At 38.7% G+C, this 18,577-nt stretch overlaps 1 protein-coding gene across 1 annotated transcript; it reads right to left on the bottom strand.

Moving 5' to 3' along the window:
• Nucleotides 1-16,605: 16,605 nt before the first annotated feature.
• On the bottom strand, nt 16,606-17,864 carry LOC122093269 (40S ribosomal protein S30). The gene is made up of 3 exons (XM_042663556.1): nt 17,710-17,864; nt 17,462-17,599; nt 16,606-16,840 (listed from the first exon to the last, which is right to left on the bottom strand). The coding sequence occupies exons 1-3, from the start codon at nt 17,711-17,713 to the stop codon at nt 16,794-16,796; spliced, it is 189 nt and encodes a 62-aa protein (XP_042519490.1). The 5' UTR covers nt 17,714-17,864; the 3' UTR covers nt 16,606-16,793.
• Between the last annotated feature and the right edge of the window lie 713 nt (nt 17,865-18,577).

Consider the following 18,577-nt stretch of genomic DNA (forward strand, 5'->3'; position numbering starts at 1 on the left):
GCGACATTGAAGGACCTATGAGACTTTACTGTGACAACAAAGCAGCTATAAGCATTGCCCACAACCTAGTGCAACATGATAGGACAAAACACATTGAAGTAGACCGGCATTTCATCAAAGAGAAGATTGACTTAGGCAACATCTGCACATCTTTTGTGAGGACAGGTGATCAACTGGCAAACATCTTTAGCAAATGTCTCATTCCTCATCAGTTCAATACTCTCTTATGTAAGCTGGGAATGTATGGCATTTATTTTCCAGCTTGAGGGGGAGTGTTGGAGTTTATGTAATAGGGGTAGTTTAGGAATTGTTCTTATATTATGTTGTCCTAAGCTGTGTTTTATTTTTTCCCTTTACCTCCCTAGGGAGGTCTGATGTAATTTTCCTAAAGTTCTAGTTGAACTTAATATAAGTGGAAGGAGCAAGAAAGGCTCTCCACGTTTTGCTCTCATTTCCCCTTCTCCTTCTCTCATCTTCTCTGCTTCTTCCTTCCTCACTTCTCTCTTCTTCCCTCATCTCTAACCCTAGTCCTCCTCCTTTCTAACTCTTTAGTTACAATGGGACTGAAAATGAGGTGGTGAAAATTGATGATAGGGAGGTAGCGAAAAGTGAAAATTTTGGTACTTTGGTTCAATCATAAATAAAGGAGAAATGGAAGATGGTCACGTATAAAATTAGAATTATTGTAGATGAAGTGGAGGGGTATGTCTGGAGTATTGTGTGATTGACATATTCCTTTAAAACTCTTAGAGGAATCATTTATTAGGATAGTTATTTGACTGAGAATGATGTACGAAGCTGAATGCTAGGCAATAAAGAAACAACACAAATAAACTTAGTGTTGCTGAAATGAGGATGTTGAGAGGGACGAGTAGTGAAACTAGAAACGATAAAAAAAATGTAATGAACAAATTAGAGCCAAGTATGGAGGGGTGATTTGTTTAGATTAAAGGAACTAAAAGATCCAAGCGTAGGTCTAAAATGACTCTAGGAGAAGTGGTGAGGAAAGACAAGATAGCTTAAGACTAGTAACAAATATGGCTTTGAATAGAGCTGATTGGAGAGAAAGGATGCTATGTCGCCGACCCATTTAGTTGGGATAGAGCTGAGTAGAGTTGCATTCATTCATTCACGTCACTCTATTTCTCTCTAACAACCATGCATTGCATGGTGTATTCACTAGTTCACTGATGTTGATCTAATGCGGGGCCAGTGGGCCCTAAGAGAACCAACCCGATTGGATGTGGGCCCACTTAAGAACTTAAACAATCTAGGTCTAAGATCAAGTGGCAAAACAGTAAATATGTTGATGTTTACAATCGAGTGGCAATCCTGTAAATATATTGAAGTTCATAAGGGTGGAAGGGCATCTTTTGTAAATAACCAGAAATCCCTAATGTTTGAATGGGTCGGTCAAGGAGAGAGGACACAATGGGGATTTGATTTATTGTTCAAGGCTGGATTTGGAATTAAAGAAATTGAAGGACAGAGTGGCATAAAGGGGGTTTATAGGGGTATAATGGGAAAACCAAAATAAGGGGATTTAAACAAGAGCCACAATTTAGGTTTTCCTCCACCTTTGGACAGAAACAAGGGTGGTCGAAGTGATCTGGTTTCAGGTGATCAATCTCACCTATGTGGACTCCACTCGAGGTGAAACTTCGGGAATTAATTCTCAAGCCGCAGCCCTACCGATAGTAACCCATGAAACCAGCAGCCTCAGATTAGTTTGAAAAATTCTGAAACAAGGCCTGGCGGAAGAGTTGTGCTCTGTTCTGGTTGCAGAGATGAATTGCAGTAAAGAAGGGGATCCAGGAGTTGATTTTCAGTACCTCACAGACCAGACCATGGATTGGGCCCAAAGGCTGGTCGAGTCTTCTTCTTGGGCCTCTTAAACAACCCTTAAAAGGGCTCTTGAATCAGGCTTCAATGGCCACAAGCAGCAGGTCGAATGTCACTTTTGTGGGGTAGGATGAGTCCTCAAAGGGGCTTAGAGATTTAGGATTCAGGTCTGTGGGATCTGGAGCTCGATCCGAACTCCTCAAAACCCCTAACAAGCTGATGTCAATTTTCTCTCTTGGCTGTTCTTCAAGGCTGCTTGATGGCTGATCTTCTGAGCTTCAAATAGACCTGTAATAACTCTCACAGAAACTGAAAATACAGAACAGAAAAGAAGGAAGGGAAAGGAGGAAGAAAGAGAAGAAGGGGGCAGGGGGAGTTATCGCACAGCAGGAGGAAGGGGATTCTCGCAGAGGAGGAGGAGGGAAAGAGAAGAAGGGAGATAGAGAGATCGCAGGGAAGAGAAAAAGAAGAAGAAGGGGGGGAGATAGAGAAGGGAGAAGAAGAAGAAGAAGAAGGGGGAAGAAGACAACCACCGGGGGGGGGGAATGGGGAGAGTTTCACAATCACTTATTTCTTTATTCATCAACTAAACAATTTCTTAGGTTACATGCCTTATGCTAAGTCAAAATAAAAACTCTTAAAACTGAAATAGAAAATCCTAATTGCTTTCTAAATTAAAGTCTAATGAAATGGAAACACAATAAAACTAAAATTAGAAATTTCTACTTACCTAATAATAGCTACCCCAAAATAACATAAAATAAAAGATTACAAATATTCCCAAGATAAAATAAAATTCTAGAATATTCTATTGATCTTGAGTCCAAATTAGTAACTTGGAACCCAAATTGGATCTGGGCCTTGGTCCGGGTTTTGGAGCAGGCTTGGGTCGATCCATCAGAGCGCTGCTGCATGATGATCCAATGTCCAAAAAAAGAAATGAGAAAAATAAGAGGTGACCAAACTAGATGGGCATCCTTGAGGGGTTCTAGATGAAGGTATTTTATTCTATTTTTTGGGGGATGCTTGTAATTACGGATTCTAGGTAAGGGTATTCCACCTTTTTTTTTTTTTGGGGGGGGGGGTGGCGAGAGTTTCTAGTCCCATGTGGATAAATATTAATAAGGGATAAGTATCAACAAAGGATAAGTCTCAAGTTACTTGTGGGAAAAGTAGCTAGTTAGCTACTGTCCCAAGTAACTAGTTTGTTGAACCTAAATTACCTTGACACTATATCTATCTATCTATCTATCTATCTATATATGTATATATATATGTGTGTGTGTGTGTGTGTGTGTGTGTGTGTATTGTACTTAAAGAATAAAATAGAATAAAGGGAATTTTTTTTCTCTCTAGCTTTGTGCTGATGACATGTGGATTCATGGTGGTGGAGATGGATTTCTCTACATCTATGGTGGATTTGTTAGGTTCTCAGAAGTGGATTCCGCAGGTTTCCAGGGGATCCCTTGCTTCTAGTCGGATTCCTGGGCTCCTGTGAAGGGGTAGTGGAGTACTACTTCAACCCTAGTTCGATTCCTTGGTAAGTTATCTCTATTTTCTACTTTCAGTTTTAGTTACAACAGGATCTTAAACCTCCATGGCAGCCCCCTAATTCGCTATTTCTCTAGGCTAAACTCTCGCCAAAACACTGTCTTCACCATCTCCTCAACTCACGTTTTCATTCTTTCATCAACCATCAAAACCTACCCAAATTTTACCTAATTTCTAATTTCTAATTTCCATTTGCTTTTTATACCTTCCATGGTTAAAACAGAAAGCTTATTTCTCTTCTACCATCAAACCTATGGCTAGTTGAGATTTAAACCCACTCTTTGAAGACAACCTCCTTGTAGGACCTCAACATTTTCTTGATAAAATTTAGAATTTGCATCAAACTACGGAGAAATATCTTGTGCAATGAGAGATGTTGATGCACAAACCAAAAAGTGACATTGGAACATAAAATGAGACCAGCTGAAAGGTCTATTTGAACTGTGGCCTTGTTGCAGGATATTTTAACTGAAACTGAAATATGAAATTAAACAATGTTGTTGATCAGACCTGCAGTGATAGATGAAGTTCCAACAACAGACCTATCAGAAGATTTATCTGATGATGGGATGGAGAAGAATAGGAGTAGCAATACGGTACACTAGTTTGAAAGAGAAACAGCATCACTGCCTCACCATGCTGTGACCCTGTGAGCTTCACAAGCACCCTCATACCTTTAGCAAGAGCCCTAATTATCTATTCCATAAACCAAAACATGTTTATAATACTGCCATCATCAATATATCCTTAAGAAGAAACTTTTAATTCTATAGAAAATCTAATCAAACTCAAACTTAATTGAAGGCCGTACTATGAATCAAATAATTTATCCTACCACTTCTGGGAGTTCTTTGCTAGTTTTGGGTGGAAAAGAGATTGATGCATCGTATAAAACACAGAATTGGGCTTATTCTTGTGGAAATAAGACTTAGGTTCCTTTTAGGCCAATGGGTTTTGTTTCTAATTGGCTACTTTAACTTGTGAGGAGTGTCATTCGAATTTTTCTACGGATTGAAGATGGATGCGCTCCATACTAAAATCATCCTTACATTCTTCAAAGCATGAGGAAGGGAAGAGTGAACATAAATTACTTTTCATGTGAACAGTACCCGTGAACACTGTTCATGTGAACAATATTGGTGCCCCATATGGTCCTCAAAAAAGCTACAGCTTTCCCATCGAAAAGAGTCCAGAAGAAGACCAGTTTCTGCCATAGATTTCAGCAAAGATGTTTTCTAGGATTTGTTTCCTTTTTTAATTGTCTTGGTTGTTAAGTCAAGGTTATTTGTTAGGAGATATTAGGATTAGTTAGTACTATTAGTTTCCATTTTCATGTTTACTTGTTTGACAAGAAGTTTGTTTTAGGTTAGTTTCTTTTTTATTTACCTTCTAATTTGTGAGCTGAAACTACTTATGTAATTAATTAGAAAAGATTGAATGAAGTTTATTTGAGATGGCTTATGCTGTTTTGTTGTGGGATAGAGTTAGGTGAGATGCCTAAACTTGAGGGGTGAGATGCTCAAAACCTATCCTCCTTTTCCTCCTTCTCAACCCTCCATCAATTTCTCTTTTCTTCTTTAGTCTAACTTGTGAGTGTGTTGAGAGTAATTACAAGATTGTTTGAAGCCTTGAAGGCTCTAAGATTGCTGATTAGAGACACACACATAGCCTATCGATTTTCAGTTACAGAGCTTTACTGGGAAGAATGTTTGAGTGCATAACTTCTAGTCTAGATCTCTGATTACTGCAGGATTTTGAGGGTATCACTGAAAGTTTCCTTTTATGCAACCAGCATATCTCTCAATCCAGTCAGCAGAATTTGTTCAATTTTTTTTTTGGTTTGTTCCCTCAGATAGGATCTTCATTCAATCCAAAATCCAGCTCCATCTGAGCTATGGTTTGTGAGTAATCGAAATCTTCTCTAGTCAGACAAAATTTCAGATCCTAACTGGGATTAGGTCCTTTGTGGTCTAATCTTACATCACTGAAAGGTGGGTAGGAGGTAGGAATATAGGATTTACTTCATTAGTTTAATTAGAGTCCTTAATTGGTGAGTTTCCTTTATAGTTTCAGTATCTTAATTAGTTTATATTACCTTTCAGTTCAGGATTGGTTAACGTCTCCCCTTTTTTGAGTTTGTATTTGTTTTTGAGTCTTCTATATAAATTTTCCAGCTGCTACAGCCCTACCCACAAATTTGATGAATATTGGCTTTTGCCTCTTATTTCTTTGAGATTCAGAAACTGTTGTGGGATGCCACAAACTATTGGTGGGATTCCACTAGTGGGATGTTTAGTGCAGAACCTTCTTCTCCCGCTTCTCTTCTCTTCTCTAATCTTCCATTGATTCAAAGTAAGTAACATAACTCTTCTTTCACTTGTATCCTTTAGTTTCTGAATTGATTACTATTTAATGGTTTGAAATTGTTCCATTTGTGTTCTGGTTCTAATCAGTAACTCAGTTTACCTTCAAGTTTCTTGAATTCTTATTCCAACAAGGAATCCCTTGAAACTCAACTTCTAACCACTGGAATTCAAATCTTATTTCACATTAGGATTTCGGTTTCTGTTCTAAAGTACCCTGCAGTTTCAATATCTCTCATCTTTGAACTGATCTCTTAGAATGCTATTTCAAGTCTGGTTTCATTTCTATATTCTGCTTTCAAGTGCCGATTTCTGTTTGATGTTACATTTTCTAATCACTGTTCATATATCAAATCAGTTCACTGTTATTACTGCCTGAAATTTCCTGAATATACTGGTTTCAGTTACTGTTCTGAACCTTCTTTCTAGAATCATACTTCCAGTAGGATTAACCTATGACTTCAGATCTGTCCATCATATTTGAACCAGATTTTTTGAAACCATTCTTCTCCATATAATTGACCTTTGACCCTCTTTTAGATTAAATCAGAACCTTGGATTATTTATTATTATAAATGTTTGTGTTCTGGTTTCTAAAGCAGTCACTGCGATTCTGGTTTCAATTGAGTTTCTGATACTAGTCATCTGGGCTATTAGAAACCCATCAGAGATGGAGAAACTAAGGAGAACATTAAAAGAAAATTCCAAATCTTTCAAGGAGTATTTGATTAATATTGGTTCAATCTTATTTGGCAGAATTAGAATCCATGAATTATGTAAAAGTGGAAATTATTCTCTTGCTAGGTTTCTTCCCCCTATGCAAAGGATCTATGGTTCTCTAGTTTGGCTACAAGTGAATTATACATTCACCATTTTCTTTTGCAGCCATACTTTAGCGTTATATCAATCAAATACCTTCTGTTGTTGCTGATTCCCCCCACCTCCTAGAAAAAGAAAAAAGGGACGAAGCTCTTTAAAGAGAGCTACTAAGCAAACAAACTCTCCCTAGGGGAACCTATCAACAAAAGAAAAACTTACTTTTAAGACGCCCAAAGATTGAATGAACAGGCTTAACTTGAAAGACAACTCTTATCAGTATATCTATTCATCTCAGGCTGGCTGCTGGGTTCACATCTTAAAGTTACTTAAGTGAAAGTGAAAAAATTACGGGTTATACTCCATTACTACCCCTTGTATGATAACTTTCTTATACAGTTATACTACTAGTCCCACCATATACCATATCTGCATTGGGTGACATTTGAGCTAGACCTGAACCATAAAATCATGCCTTAGGTCTGGTTTGCAGTGGTGCTCATGCACCAAGGCGTAAGAAGAGGTGAGGAAAGGAGTTAGTTTGAGAAAGGTGTATCTGCAACACTTATGTTTGATCAAGCCAAATTAGAGAAGAGATGATGAACAAAAGAATAAATATCTGGTTTTGTGGTAGCTGCATGTAGAGAGTTATACCTGGTCTTTACCCCACTGCTAGTCAGACACTTGAAAGTTCATGGCTGTGTGGCTCCTGCCTTGCATTGGTGTCTTTTGCCTCTTATTCAAAGCAAAAACAGAATTGTGCTCCTTGACCTATTATTTGTTATTATTATTATTATTATTATTATTATTATTATTATTATTATTATTATTATTATATAACCTATACACCTACATTTTGTGTATATTCAAATTTATACACGTGATGTAAAAAGTTACTTAATATTTATAACTCTTTAATTATAAATGGTAAAAGAAATGCTGTCATACACATAGTGATTGCTCTTTTTCTCTAGATCCATGTCCACAGATCTTAGTCCCATAAACCAAGACATGCAAAATGACAATATCACCCTGAATTTTGTATTGACACTCGTTACACTATATATGTTGGATGGGGTAATGACTTGTGTCAAATATGACACCAGCCCTCTTTATTTATAATAACGGAGAGAAAGTTCTAGAGAATTACAAAGACCATTAAACCCTTTAGGGTCCATTTGACAATTGACACTTCCCCTAAAACCTATTATTACAATAATATCATGGAAAAGCAAATACTAACTCCATCCAAAATGTAAGCTAGATGATCTCTTGTTTTACCCACTCGAAAACTTTTGCAGATGCGACCAAAGGTCATTCACAGTCCTAACGGTAGCCTTGATGACAGTATAATTCCAATTTTACTGTATTGAGAAAGTGAACTCCAAAGAGAATCTTTAACCACAATAATGTAGGACTAGATTTGACAAAGCAAACTAGACCCAAACTGCAGGAAAGCTTAAATCAAAGAACAACCACATAACCTCTATAATAATCCAAACGGACTAGTATTAAACTGATATAACAGAGTAGAATTCTGATAGTTGAAATCAACAACAGCTGCAGGAACACTATAATGAACTAACAGCCAAGGAAATACTATTGCAATCCACCAAATTAAGAGGCCAAACACTGGGTTATATAGTCAACAGATTCTAGCAAAAACAAAACAGAAATCAGAATTCAAATCTGGGCAGAATTCATAATCGGCCAGAACTAAAGAATAGTCCACATCAGCTGAACCAGTGGTCTGATTGGCCTAAAAACTGGATCGAATCCCCTTTCTGAGTAAAACTAACCTTCGACCAGAATTATAAGGCCATCGGTTGGCCAGAACTTCCAAAACAGATAGGCCGACAAGAGAAAACAGAGAACCTTAACCCAGAAATTCTGCAGACAGATTAGAGTACTTACCTGACTGGCCGAATGAGATTAAGAACAATAAGAAAACCAGAAAATATGAAGATCAACTCGGATTTCTCGCCGTAGGGTGTCCACTGGATCAAACACCAGTCCCTTGTTCTGTAATCAGACACACAGAGAAACAAGTAGAACCATAGCAGCGACCAGCAGCAACATTTTTTTAAGATTCAAAATCGTGGGGCTTAATGGGAGCCCTCTTCTTTATTTATAATAACGATTGGGGGGGGTGATTACAATTTAGTAACTTCAAAGTTACTAAAAAACTGAAATAAAGATTACTAACATTTAGTTACTTAGAGCCCCTCTTTTAGACCCAAAAAAATGACCAAATACACTCCAAACCATATGGACTGAAGGCCCAACACATATACAACCCAACCCTAGGCTTATTCCTAATAAAACAAGCTTAGTTTGGTGAAGAATCTGCATCAACTCTCCCCATCTTGAAAAAATTTGTGCTTGAATTTTGCAGTGATGAGGTGGAAACATGTGGATAGCGGTTGTAACCATTCCCAGACAAAATTCAGGTTGCTTGTAGACTTTTGGAAGGTAGTCTTCAAGGCGTGAAGCTTTCTCTTTAAAGAACCATGATGGCATAACAAACTCTATATGATCAACCTTTGAATCAATACCAATTGTGAATGTCGTGTGCATAGGGTTGTCAATGTTGGTAACCTTCTCATCAATGATTGGAACAAACTCTTCTTTCTCATCATGAATCTCAAAGACTTGTTGTGGAGTTCTTTCAATCACTACCTCATCTTCCACGGCTTTAGTCTTGTCCACTATGCTCTCTTCAATGTAGAATCCTTCAGTTGAATCTTCTGTCTCTTGTTGAATCTTCTATCTCTTAACCTTCTATCTTTGAAGCTTTAAGAACTATCTCTTCAATGTGAACCTTGACTTCAAGTTCTTTTGGTTTGAATAGAGGTATCTTCACTTCCCATAGAGGAGCTGTGGCTCTTGGGGGTGCTGAAGTGTTAGGTTTAGTGGGTGAAATTTTTTTCTTTACCTCCCCAGCTTGGTAATTAAACCTTCTATCTGGCTATGCTATAAGTTCCTCTGCTCGAAGAGCCTTGTCAAAGCAATCTCTCACTATATACACATTAGCAACACCAATTCCCCTACTAATTTCAGCTCGCAATCCTAGTCGAAACCGAGAAAGTAAATGCCTCTCATTCTCGCTAATGCCTGTGCGAGAATAAAATGCGTCAAATTTGTTCATATACTCTGTCACATTCATATTCCCCTAACGAAGAGAGTTCAGTTGGTCTCGTATGCGAGCCTTAAAGTTATGTGGCAAGTACTTGTTAGACAATTCTTGCTTCATCTCCTCCCATGCAGTAGGTTCTCTACCACGGTCTTCCAGTTCACGCTCATAGGTTCTCGACCAATCACGAGCAGCCTCAATTAGCTTACCACATAGGGTAATGCAGCTATCCAATCATAAAACACTTGAGGGTCATGCCTACCATCATACTCCTTGAGGTCAAGCTTGACTTTCTGTGAATCTCCTGAGTATCTCTAGTGTGTAGGTCATTCAGTGTCAAAATAACCCATTATGTGTTCTTCAAAAGTAGTTTGCTCTACAAGAACCCTCTGTGGTTCTCTCAGATTAGGGATAGGTCTCTTTAGGTGTGTCAATCGGTCAGGCCGGTCCCGTTTCGGTCGGGCTTGAAGACTTTTAAAGGTTGCACCGTGTCCGCCCATTTAACTAATCGGGCTTAGTTAGTGAGGGCATTGTACACTTTATATTCGGTCGGTCGGTCTCGGGCTATAATCGGGCTATTAAAATCGAGCCTTAATCGGGTTTTAGTCGGGCCTTAACGGGGCCACAGACATGTTTAATGTTAAACGGGCGTAACCAATTTTTAAACGGGCCTTCTTTAATATTATTGAGCAACGACGCCGTGACGGACGATGGGGTTTAGTCCACTGTTGTTGAGTTTAATTGTATTATCACCATGAAATCAAAGCCACCCCACCCCCCAAAAAAAAATCATGAAAATAGGTACACTAGACAATGTTTAATAAACTAACAATCATATTTACTAGCATACAAATCCTTGTCTGAGTTGGATACATAACCAGTACCTTTCATTTACCATTTAAGAAGATTGCAAATATTACACAACTAAATATAGACTTTGGCCAGTACAAACAGTCATATAAGGTTTGTTGCTGATAATGATTTTAAGATTTCAGAGCCTCTCTATCAAGAAAATAGAGAGGAACCTACTCTCTTCCAAGTCACATATTTAAAAACATCACAAAAAATCCAAAGCATTGATAAGCATCACTCTCCTCCAAGAAGGATGTACCACTACCTGCGAGAAAGTAAAAACACCTTGGGCAGAGAAAATGCATAGAAACAGTGAAAATCAGAGAGAGAAAGAGTAGGTTTCACATAAAACAATCCATATGTAGTGAGGAGAACAAAAACCATCAGAAAGGGGGAAAAAAGTCTCATTGACAGAGAAAAATCTCAGAGCGACAAAGGAGAGAGATCCAAAGAAATGTCTCCCTAAATAAAAAACAGTTACTCGAGAAAGCAGAGGAAGGATAAGCAATACACACAAATCAGCCATAGCGACTGCTTGACTGATTCAAAGTTATATTTACATGAAGCTCAAAACAAGATCCGGAATCAAGAGAAATACCATGTAACTTCAAGCACAAAAACAAAGAGGTAGAGTCCAAACTTGTGCTCGTTCTTGATTAAAAAAAAAACACAAAAGAATGAAAGATCTCTAAAGCAAGAGAGAAGTAGCTCAAAGAATGAACACATAATCGTTTAAAGAAAAAAAAAATCGTACAGACACAGAGAAACAAAGCTACACAGACACAGAGATGAATGCTGCACATAAGAACTGATAGTAAACAAGTACAAAGAAAACATCATACGCAGTTGACCTAGGAAGTCTCAACTACAGTTCAGTCCGATCGTCACCGGAACCCTTCTAATATTACAGGATCGGACACACCAGCAACTTGGTTCTTTTAACCAAAGGAGGCACATGCAACACGAGAGAAAAAATAAATTCTCTGAACCTTGTAAGAGAAGCAGAAACTCACCGAAATTAATCTAGCTCCAATCCAGATGCGTTTGAATGAAGGAAATGGAAGTAATAGACGGCCAACACCATATATTGCGACAACAAAGAAATGAAGAACTAAGCTCAATGGGCTTGGCGACTGGCGAATCGGCGACAACGGAGAATGGAGAACCACAACGGCGGTTGCAGCGCAATCGTCGTAGTGTCAAACGAAGACTCAAAGAGGAAGGTTGAAGACTGACTTGGGCTCGGCGACTGGAGAATCAACGACACCGGAGAATGAAGAACCACATCGGTGGTCACGACGCAGTCGCCGCAGTGTCAAACGAAGACTCGAAGAGGAATGTTGAAGACCGACTTGGGCTCGACGACTGGAGAATCAACGACACCGGAGAATGAAGAACCACAACGGTGGTTGTGACTCGCGACGCAGTCGCCGTAGTGTCAAACGAAGACTCGAAGAGGAAGGTTGAAGACCAACTTGGGCTTGGCAAGTGGCGAATCGACGACAACGAAGACCACAGCGGCGGCCGCGGCAGTGTTAAACGAAGAGAAAGGTTGAAGACCGAGGGACTAGGGTTTTTGGTTTCTTTGTTTATTTTTTCTTTTTAACTCTTTCATATGGGGGTAAAATAGGTATCTTACAACCAGGCCGAGTCAGGCCGGTGAAAAATAGACCGATCTCGATCAGGTATTAATTGGTTGGTCTCGGTCGAGTGCCCGACGGTCCAAGTATCAGGACTGAGACCGACCGTTTATAAACGGGTCGGGCTCAAGCCCAACACGTTTAATAAATGGGCCGGGTCAGGCCGGGCTTTAAACGATCGGTTCTATCGGGTCGGGCCACGAATTGACACCCCTAGTCTCCTTAATCCTTTTTTGTTTTTTATTTCTTATTTCTCCATTAGATATTTCAAAGGAAAATTACATCTCCTCCCCTGTAGTGTTTGTCAAAATTACGTGTGGGTCTAAGAGTTTGAGCGATTTACACCCCCTCCACTAACACTAACGGTGTGAGTATTTTGTTACTTTCATACATCAAAAAACTTGAATACCCCTTTAGTAAAGATAGTCTTGATTTGAGAGGACCATTATACCCTTTGGAACTTCCCGTTAATCTTGGCCTCGAATTGTAGATACCCTCCCTCGACATAAAACCAATTTACCGGCAAGATTCCACCAGAGATGTTCCAGCTCAAGTTGCTTTCCAAGATAAACATTAGTAGTAATAATCTCGCAAGCTCGATTCCGAGCAGTCTCTCTCACTCCTCTTCTCTTACATCGATTGATTTTAGTCTAACACTCTCAACCTATCGAGAAACCAAATTTTTTATCAAATACCCACTGGAATTCGATCACTGATGAGCCTAACAACGTTGGATCTTTTTTACGAAAAATTGTCAGGTCCGATCCTGGTTGGGGGACAATTCCTTGTTTACAACGGCAGCACTTATATAGGAAACCCCAATCTCTGTAGTCCACTACGTCAAATCCACTGTTCATCTATCCAAACCCCAGAAGGTTCAGAACAGAGAAGGTCATGATTGAAGATCATCGTCATCATCGTATAAGTAGTTGGAAGTGTGTTACTTCTCACCACCGCCATTTTAAAGATCAAATGGTACTGGAAGAACACCACAAATCAAAGGCCTGGAAACTCCATTCCAGAAACTCGGTTTCAAAGTGGAAGACATAGTCGAATGCTTAAAAGAAGAGAACATCATCGGCAAAGGAGGTGCTGGGATCGTTTACCGAGAATCGATGCCGGATGGCGTGGATGTTGCAATCAAGGCACTTGTTGGTCGGAGTAATGGGAGGATCGATCATGGCTTCTCAGCTGAAATTCAGACTTTGGAAAGGATTCGACACCGGAATATTATGAGATTGCTAGGGTTTGTCTCGAACAATGACACAAATATGTTACTGTACAAGTACATGCCGAACGGAAGCTTGGGAGAGATGATTCATGGTTCGAAAGGGGCGCATTTGCAGTGGGAGACGAGGTATCAAATTGCAGCAGAAGCAGCGAAGAGAAAGTGCGTGCGGACATGGGTACTAATTCTACATTACTGCTCCCTCTTTTATTAGTTTTTGTTCTCCATCCAATCCAACATTTCATATCCTATCAAACCCACTAATTTAGAAGCAAAATAGAGAAGACGCCATGGAGAGATCATCAGAAAAATAAAAAAGTGGGGAGGAACTTAGGGCTTGGAGAGCTAGGTTGAAGACGATGAAACCAAAAGAGGGATTTCCCTCTGTTTTTCTTAAATTTAAGTGAGTCTTTAGGTCTCTTCGCTTCATTATGGGGGTATTTTCAGTATAAGAAATGAGACCTCACCTCACCACGTAATAGTTTCAAATTCACTGTCACTGACGAATTGGACTCAAATGTGAGAATCTTTCATAATTTAAGAAAAGAAGTGTAAATCGCTCAAACCCTTAGACCCACACATAATTTTGACAAACTACAAGGAGGGTGATGTAATTTTCCTTATCTTTTTTATTAGAAGAAGATATTTCAATTGATCAATAACTAAAATGTGATAGTTTGACACTCATATTGCAGTCTAAATGCACATAATTCTCTTTTCTTTTTTTTTTTTTTGGTAGAAATGCACATAATTCTCAATGAATGAAGATAAAGCAGCCAAGAGGTGCATCGATTGGAGAGACTATGGAAAATTCATTAAATCAAGAACACCCTATCCTATAAATTTAGGAGAGAATTTTTCTTCACCCAACCACAATAAAAATGGTGGACTGAAGATTCTTGGTTCACCATAGGTCTAGGTAAACCTCATGAACGGTAGGAAATTTAAAATAACAGATACAAATCAGATCCATGTGAATGGCCAAATCATATTAGTATCAGCTTTGATCGATCCCAATTTGGACAATACCATATCAGTGGATTGGTAAAACAGTTTTAAGAAGAAAAAGGGTTTTAAAAACGATTTTAAAATAAACCCAAAGGTACTTCCATCAGATCCAAACCTGAATTGGTATCAATCTTAACTAATCCCAAACCTGATTCAACGTTTATAAACCATGGTCCATACCCCTCGGATGCCAAATCCACAAACACGTAGATTTTTTTTTTTTTAACGCTAACAACAGATATCCAGGCCAAAGACTAATCCTACGGTTCATACTAACCCCACAACCACATTGACCAAGTCATATTAGGGTTGAATGAAAACCATTCAACTTCTAACCAGAAACATGTGGTTGATTATAGTAGATATTCTGATAGTTGAAGTTGAACAAGCTTGATCATATTGCACCGTGGAGATGAGCTCAATATGAGGTGGACCCTAGGATAAAACCCTTCCCCATTGTTCCCACCTTTGTTCTCATTGTTGCCTAATAGACACTGTTCCAGTATAATAAAAGGAACAGAAGCACGAGCCATTCCCGAACACTTGCACATCTTTCATGACCAATAGGTTAACCTATTAAAGGATGATTTGAAACTCCACTTATTCATGATGCAATTAATGCCATACTTGAAAAGTATATATGTTTAATCTGAACCTGATATCACACTGAACCATTTAAGCAAATTCCTGAAAATCTAGAGATAGTTTAGAGCACGATACAGAAATAGTTTAGAGCCTGATACAGAAATAAGCTGTTGCTTAAATTTGTCTAAACTTTCAACCCAACAAAGCATTTGTATTTCAAGAAGCTAAACTTGGTCACAACCCTACACTCTACAGATGCCAAATGGCAAAACTGTGACATGCTTTATCAATATTTTCTAAATAGATAATGCATAAGAATTGAATTGTGGACTATAATTGCACAAGTATGGAATTCAAGACTATCTAACTCACCAGACATTTTTGCTTCCACGTAGCTTTGGTACTAAAACAAGCTAAGGAGAACATGTCAAGACCCTTTACAACTTGGATCATGCATCCAGCAAGTGACCCTCTACATGAAACTCAAGCATGCTGTAACCTCTTAGGAGTATGAGACCATCTCTTACCCTACCCAACCCACCACACACCCCAAATGAAAAAGACACTGTATATAATCTTTCAACACTGACAACAATGGGTACCATTCCTCACAAAATCAGAGGTAATTTACTCAGCAACCAATATAACACAAGGCTTTAATGAAACAGAAGTTCAAATCAAAGACAAAATCCATTCCAATTCACTTATTTGACACCTGGACAGCTAGTGTGGCTTTTTTGACCACTGGATAGAGAAATCATGTCAAATATCTAATTCAAAAAAGGGAAAAAGAATGGTCGCTAGTAGCATTCTTTATGCCCAAACACACCTGGGCATGAAAAGACCACCCCAAACCCCCTGAACCACCTCCTGATCAGTGCCTCCACCACCCGCTGGTGCAGTAGCCACACAATCAGGGACCGTTCTATCAACCATCAAGAAAATACTCTCCCATGTAATGGCATGCTTTCTATACATGTCCATGCATGCCTAAGATAATGCCCCAACTACTGTACACCTCCCATGACCCTGGATTTTTTTTTAAAAGCTATGTTTTGCCACATCATCAGGGCTATAACTTAACATGCGATCAAGGGGTGGAGATGAGCTAGGGATCTCCTTCCCAACAATATTTGCGCCCCATCTGACCAACCAATAGGCTCTTAAATGTGGGCATGTAAGAAAGGTTCCTACTAAAGTCCCTACCCCTACAGACTTGTAGGTACCAGTCTCTCTAAAAAAATAAATCTAAAGAAAAAAAATATATAAGAATAATAAACATACAAGAAAACATGCATAGAAAGTTAATATCAGAGAAGAAAACTGCAACAGTATTTAAGAATCATATGGAAGAAAGAATCAAGGAGAAACCAACTATAAGCCCCATAAGACAAAAAAATATTGCTGGGCACAATCCAGTTCAAACATTATTAAGATTAGATCATGCTTTTGGTTACGCAACCCACAAGGCAAGGTCATCCCTGACAACTGACCAATTCACACAAGTATTTGGATAATTGAGTTGCCAGATTTATGGATTAGGCAGTATTATAATGAGAAGATCCAAACTTAGCTTCACACTAGAAATAACCAAAGAAGTATCAGTAATCTTAAGCAATGCTCCTTTTGAAGATTACATTAAAAAAGATAAACAAGAACAAGCAGACAAAGTTTGCCAACAGAAAAATATCCAAAAAAAAAAAAAAGGCTCAAGGCTTCAGCTCACTTAAAATTTAAAAACATCCTCCTACTTCTAAGAACTCCAAACATGGCGATCACTTCTCCGACGAGTTGGGTCCTCTCTTCTTCCCAAATCCAACAACTGCAAACAGGTAAACCATGCAGTAACTCAGAATTTGATGATGTACTGACTTTAACAAAGAGGATTCTAATAAAAAAAAACAATGTTTTTTATGCCATCCCAAAAAAAAAAATTCATTAAACATCCAAACATACAAAAATTCACGAAGCTCCAGATAATAAAAATTCTATTTCAGATTGAATCTGAAAATATTCAGGCACATAAAGGGAAACATCATACTTCCTACCACCCCTCTCAAAACAATATAAACACAAGCATGGAATAAATTCAAGCTCCAAAGTAAAACCCATATGTCTACCTATCAGGAAAAAAAAAAAAAAAAACCAAATGTTTCTTTATTATTCCAAGGGGGGATCCAGTAACAGGGAAACAGATGAAGGATTTACTGACCATGAGAGAGGGAGCTATGTACATGAATCTAATACTCAACGATTCCCTACTCTCTCCCCTTCTGATTAAATTAAATATAGGGTCCATATCGGACAAGATCAGATGGAAGAAAAATTTATACAGCATCAATAACTTTACCATCTGCATATCTCCCAAGAAATATCAATCGTGAATGTAAAGTTCTATTCTATCAATCTCGCTCAGATATAAGAGAATAGAAAAAGGGCGTACCAGTTGTGACGAAACGCCTGTTGTACTGCATCCTTTTGTGAGCCCTTCCCCTGGGCTTCTTCTTCTTGTCCTGCTTCGCCACCTTCGGCGTTTGTCCTCTCACTTTTCCGGCACGAGCTAGAGATCCATGAACCTTACCTGCAACCAACAATACAAACACCATTAGATTCATTTCCGCATACAGTTCAAACTAAATCTCCGCCCAAGAGGAAGAGAAATCATGATCAGAGCTACACGATCGAGCTTACCCATGGTTGATTACTCTTGGCGACCGCAACTGCTACGACTTGTCCAGAGAAGTGAAATCTAGGGTTAGGGTTTTGCTTTTATAGGGGTGTTGGGGTATGGAATTGCAGAATATATAGGGTTAGGGTTTTTCCATTATATCGGTGTGGCGATGGAATGGCTGGGCCCACGTAAGCTGCCCAAACCGACTTAATTGGATTATTTAGGGCTAGAACCGAGAATCGGACCGGATCTGACCCACCCATTAAGTTATTTACCCAGATCTGGATCTAAATTTTGAAACCTATTAATAAACAGGACGTGTCAGTTTTGAGGTGGGTCCCCAATGGTTCCAGAACCGAAAGACCAGTTTGGAGCCGATTAGACCTGAACCGCCAAGGCCCATGCCGACCCTACATTTAATCAGCCAATGGGAGGAGATGATCCTCGTCGATTAGACATCCTATTCCCAGATTCATATCCACCATCCACGAATCACCTACATACATTACTTAATCGTGCAATAACGACATTCATAAACATTTCCAAACTCAACCAATGTTGACAAACCTACATATAATTAAGTGATTTGATTCACACTGATGACCGAAGCCATACTAAATGAAGTTTCACTTTCCAAAATAAAGAATTCACAACAACTTTTTCCCTTTTCGATTCAATTCTGAATGATAGGTTTCGATTCCAATTCTTAATTAACACACTTATCCCTAAGAGATGGACCTCCAATTTTATTCAAAGTTCGAGTGAAAGTGTAATCAACAACAAATTCGTCTCATTCAATTCTTGTCTCAATTCAATTGGAATTGATCAAAATCAATCGAGAATCATCCTCGAACCTTAGAAATATGCCAATTTTCCATATCGAGAATT

Source organism: Macadamia integrifolia, chromosome 11 (genome assembly GCF_013358625.1).
Source record: "Macadamia integrifolia cultivar HAES 741 chromosome 11, SCU_Mint_v3, whole genome shotgun sequence".
NCBI lineage: Eukaryota > Viridiplantae > Streptophyta > Magnoliopsida > Proteales > Proteaceae > Macadamia > Macadamia integrifolia.

Bases quoted from the DNA above. Each gene is read 5' to 3' on its own strand.
- LOC122093269 (XM_042663556.1), bottom strand. The intron at 16,841-17,461 runs GTACGCCCTTTT...ACCTGTTTGCAG, and splicing joins CAGGCGTTTCGTCACAACTG to TTGTTGGATTTGGGAAGAAG.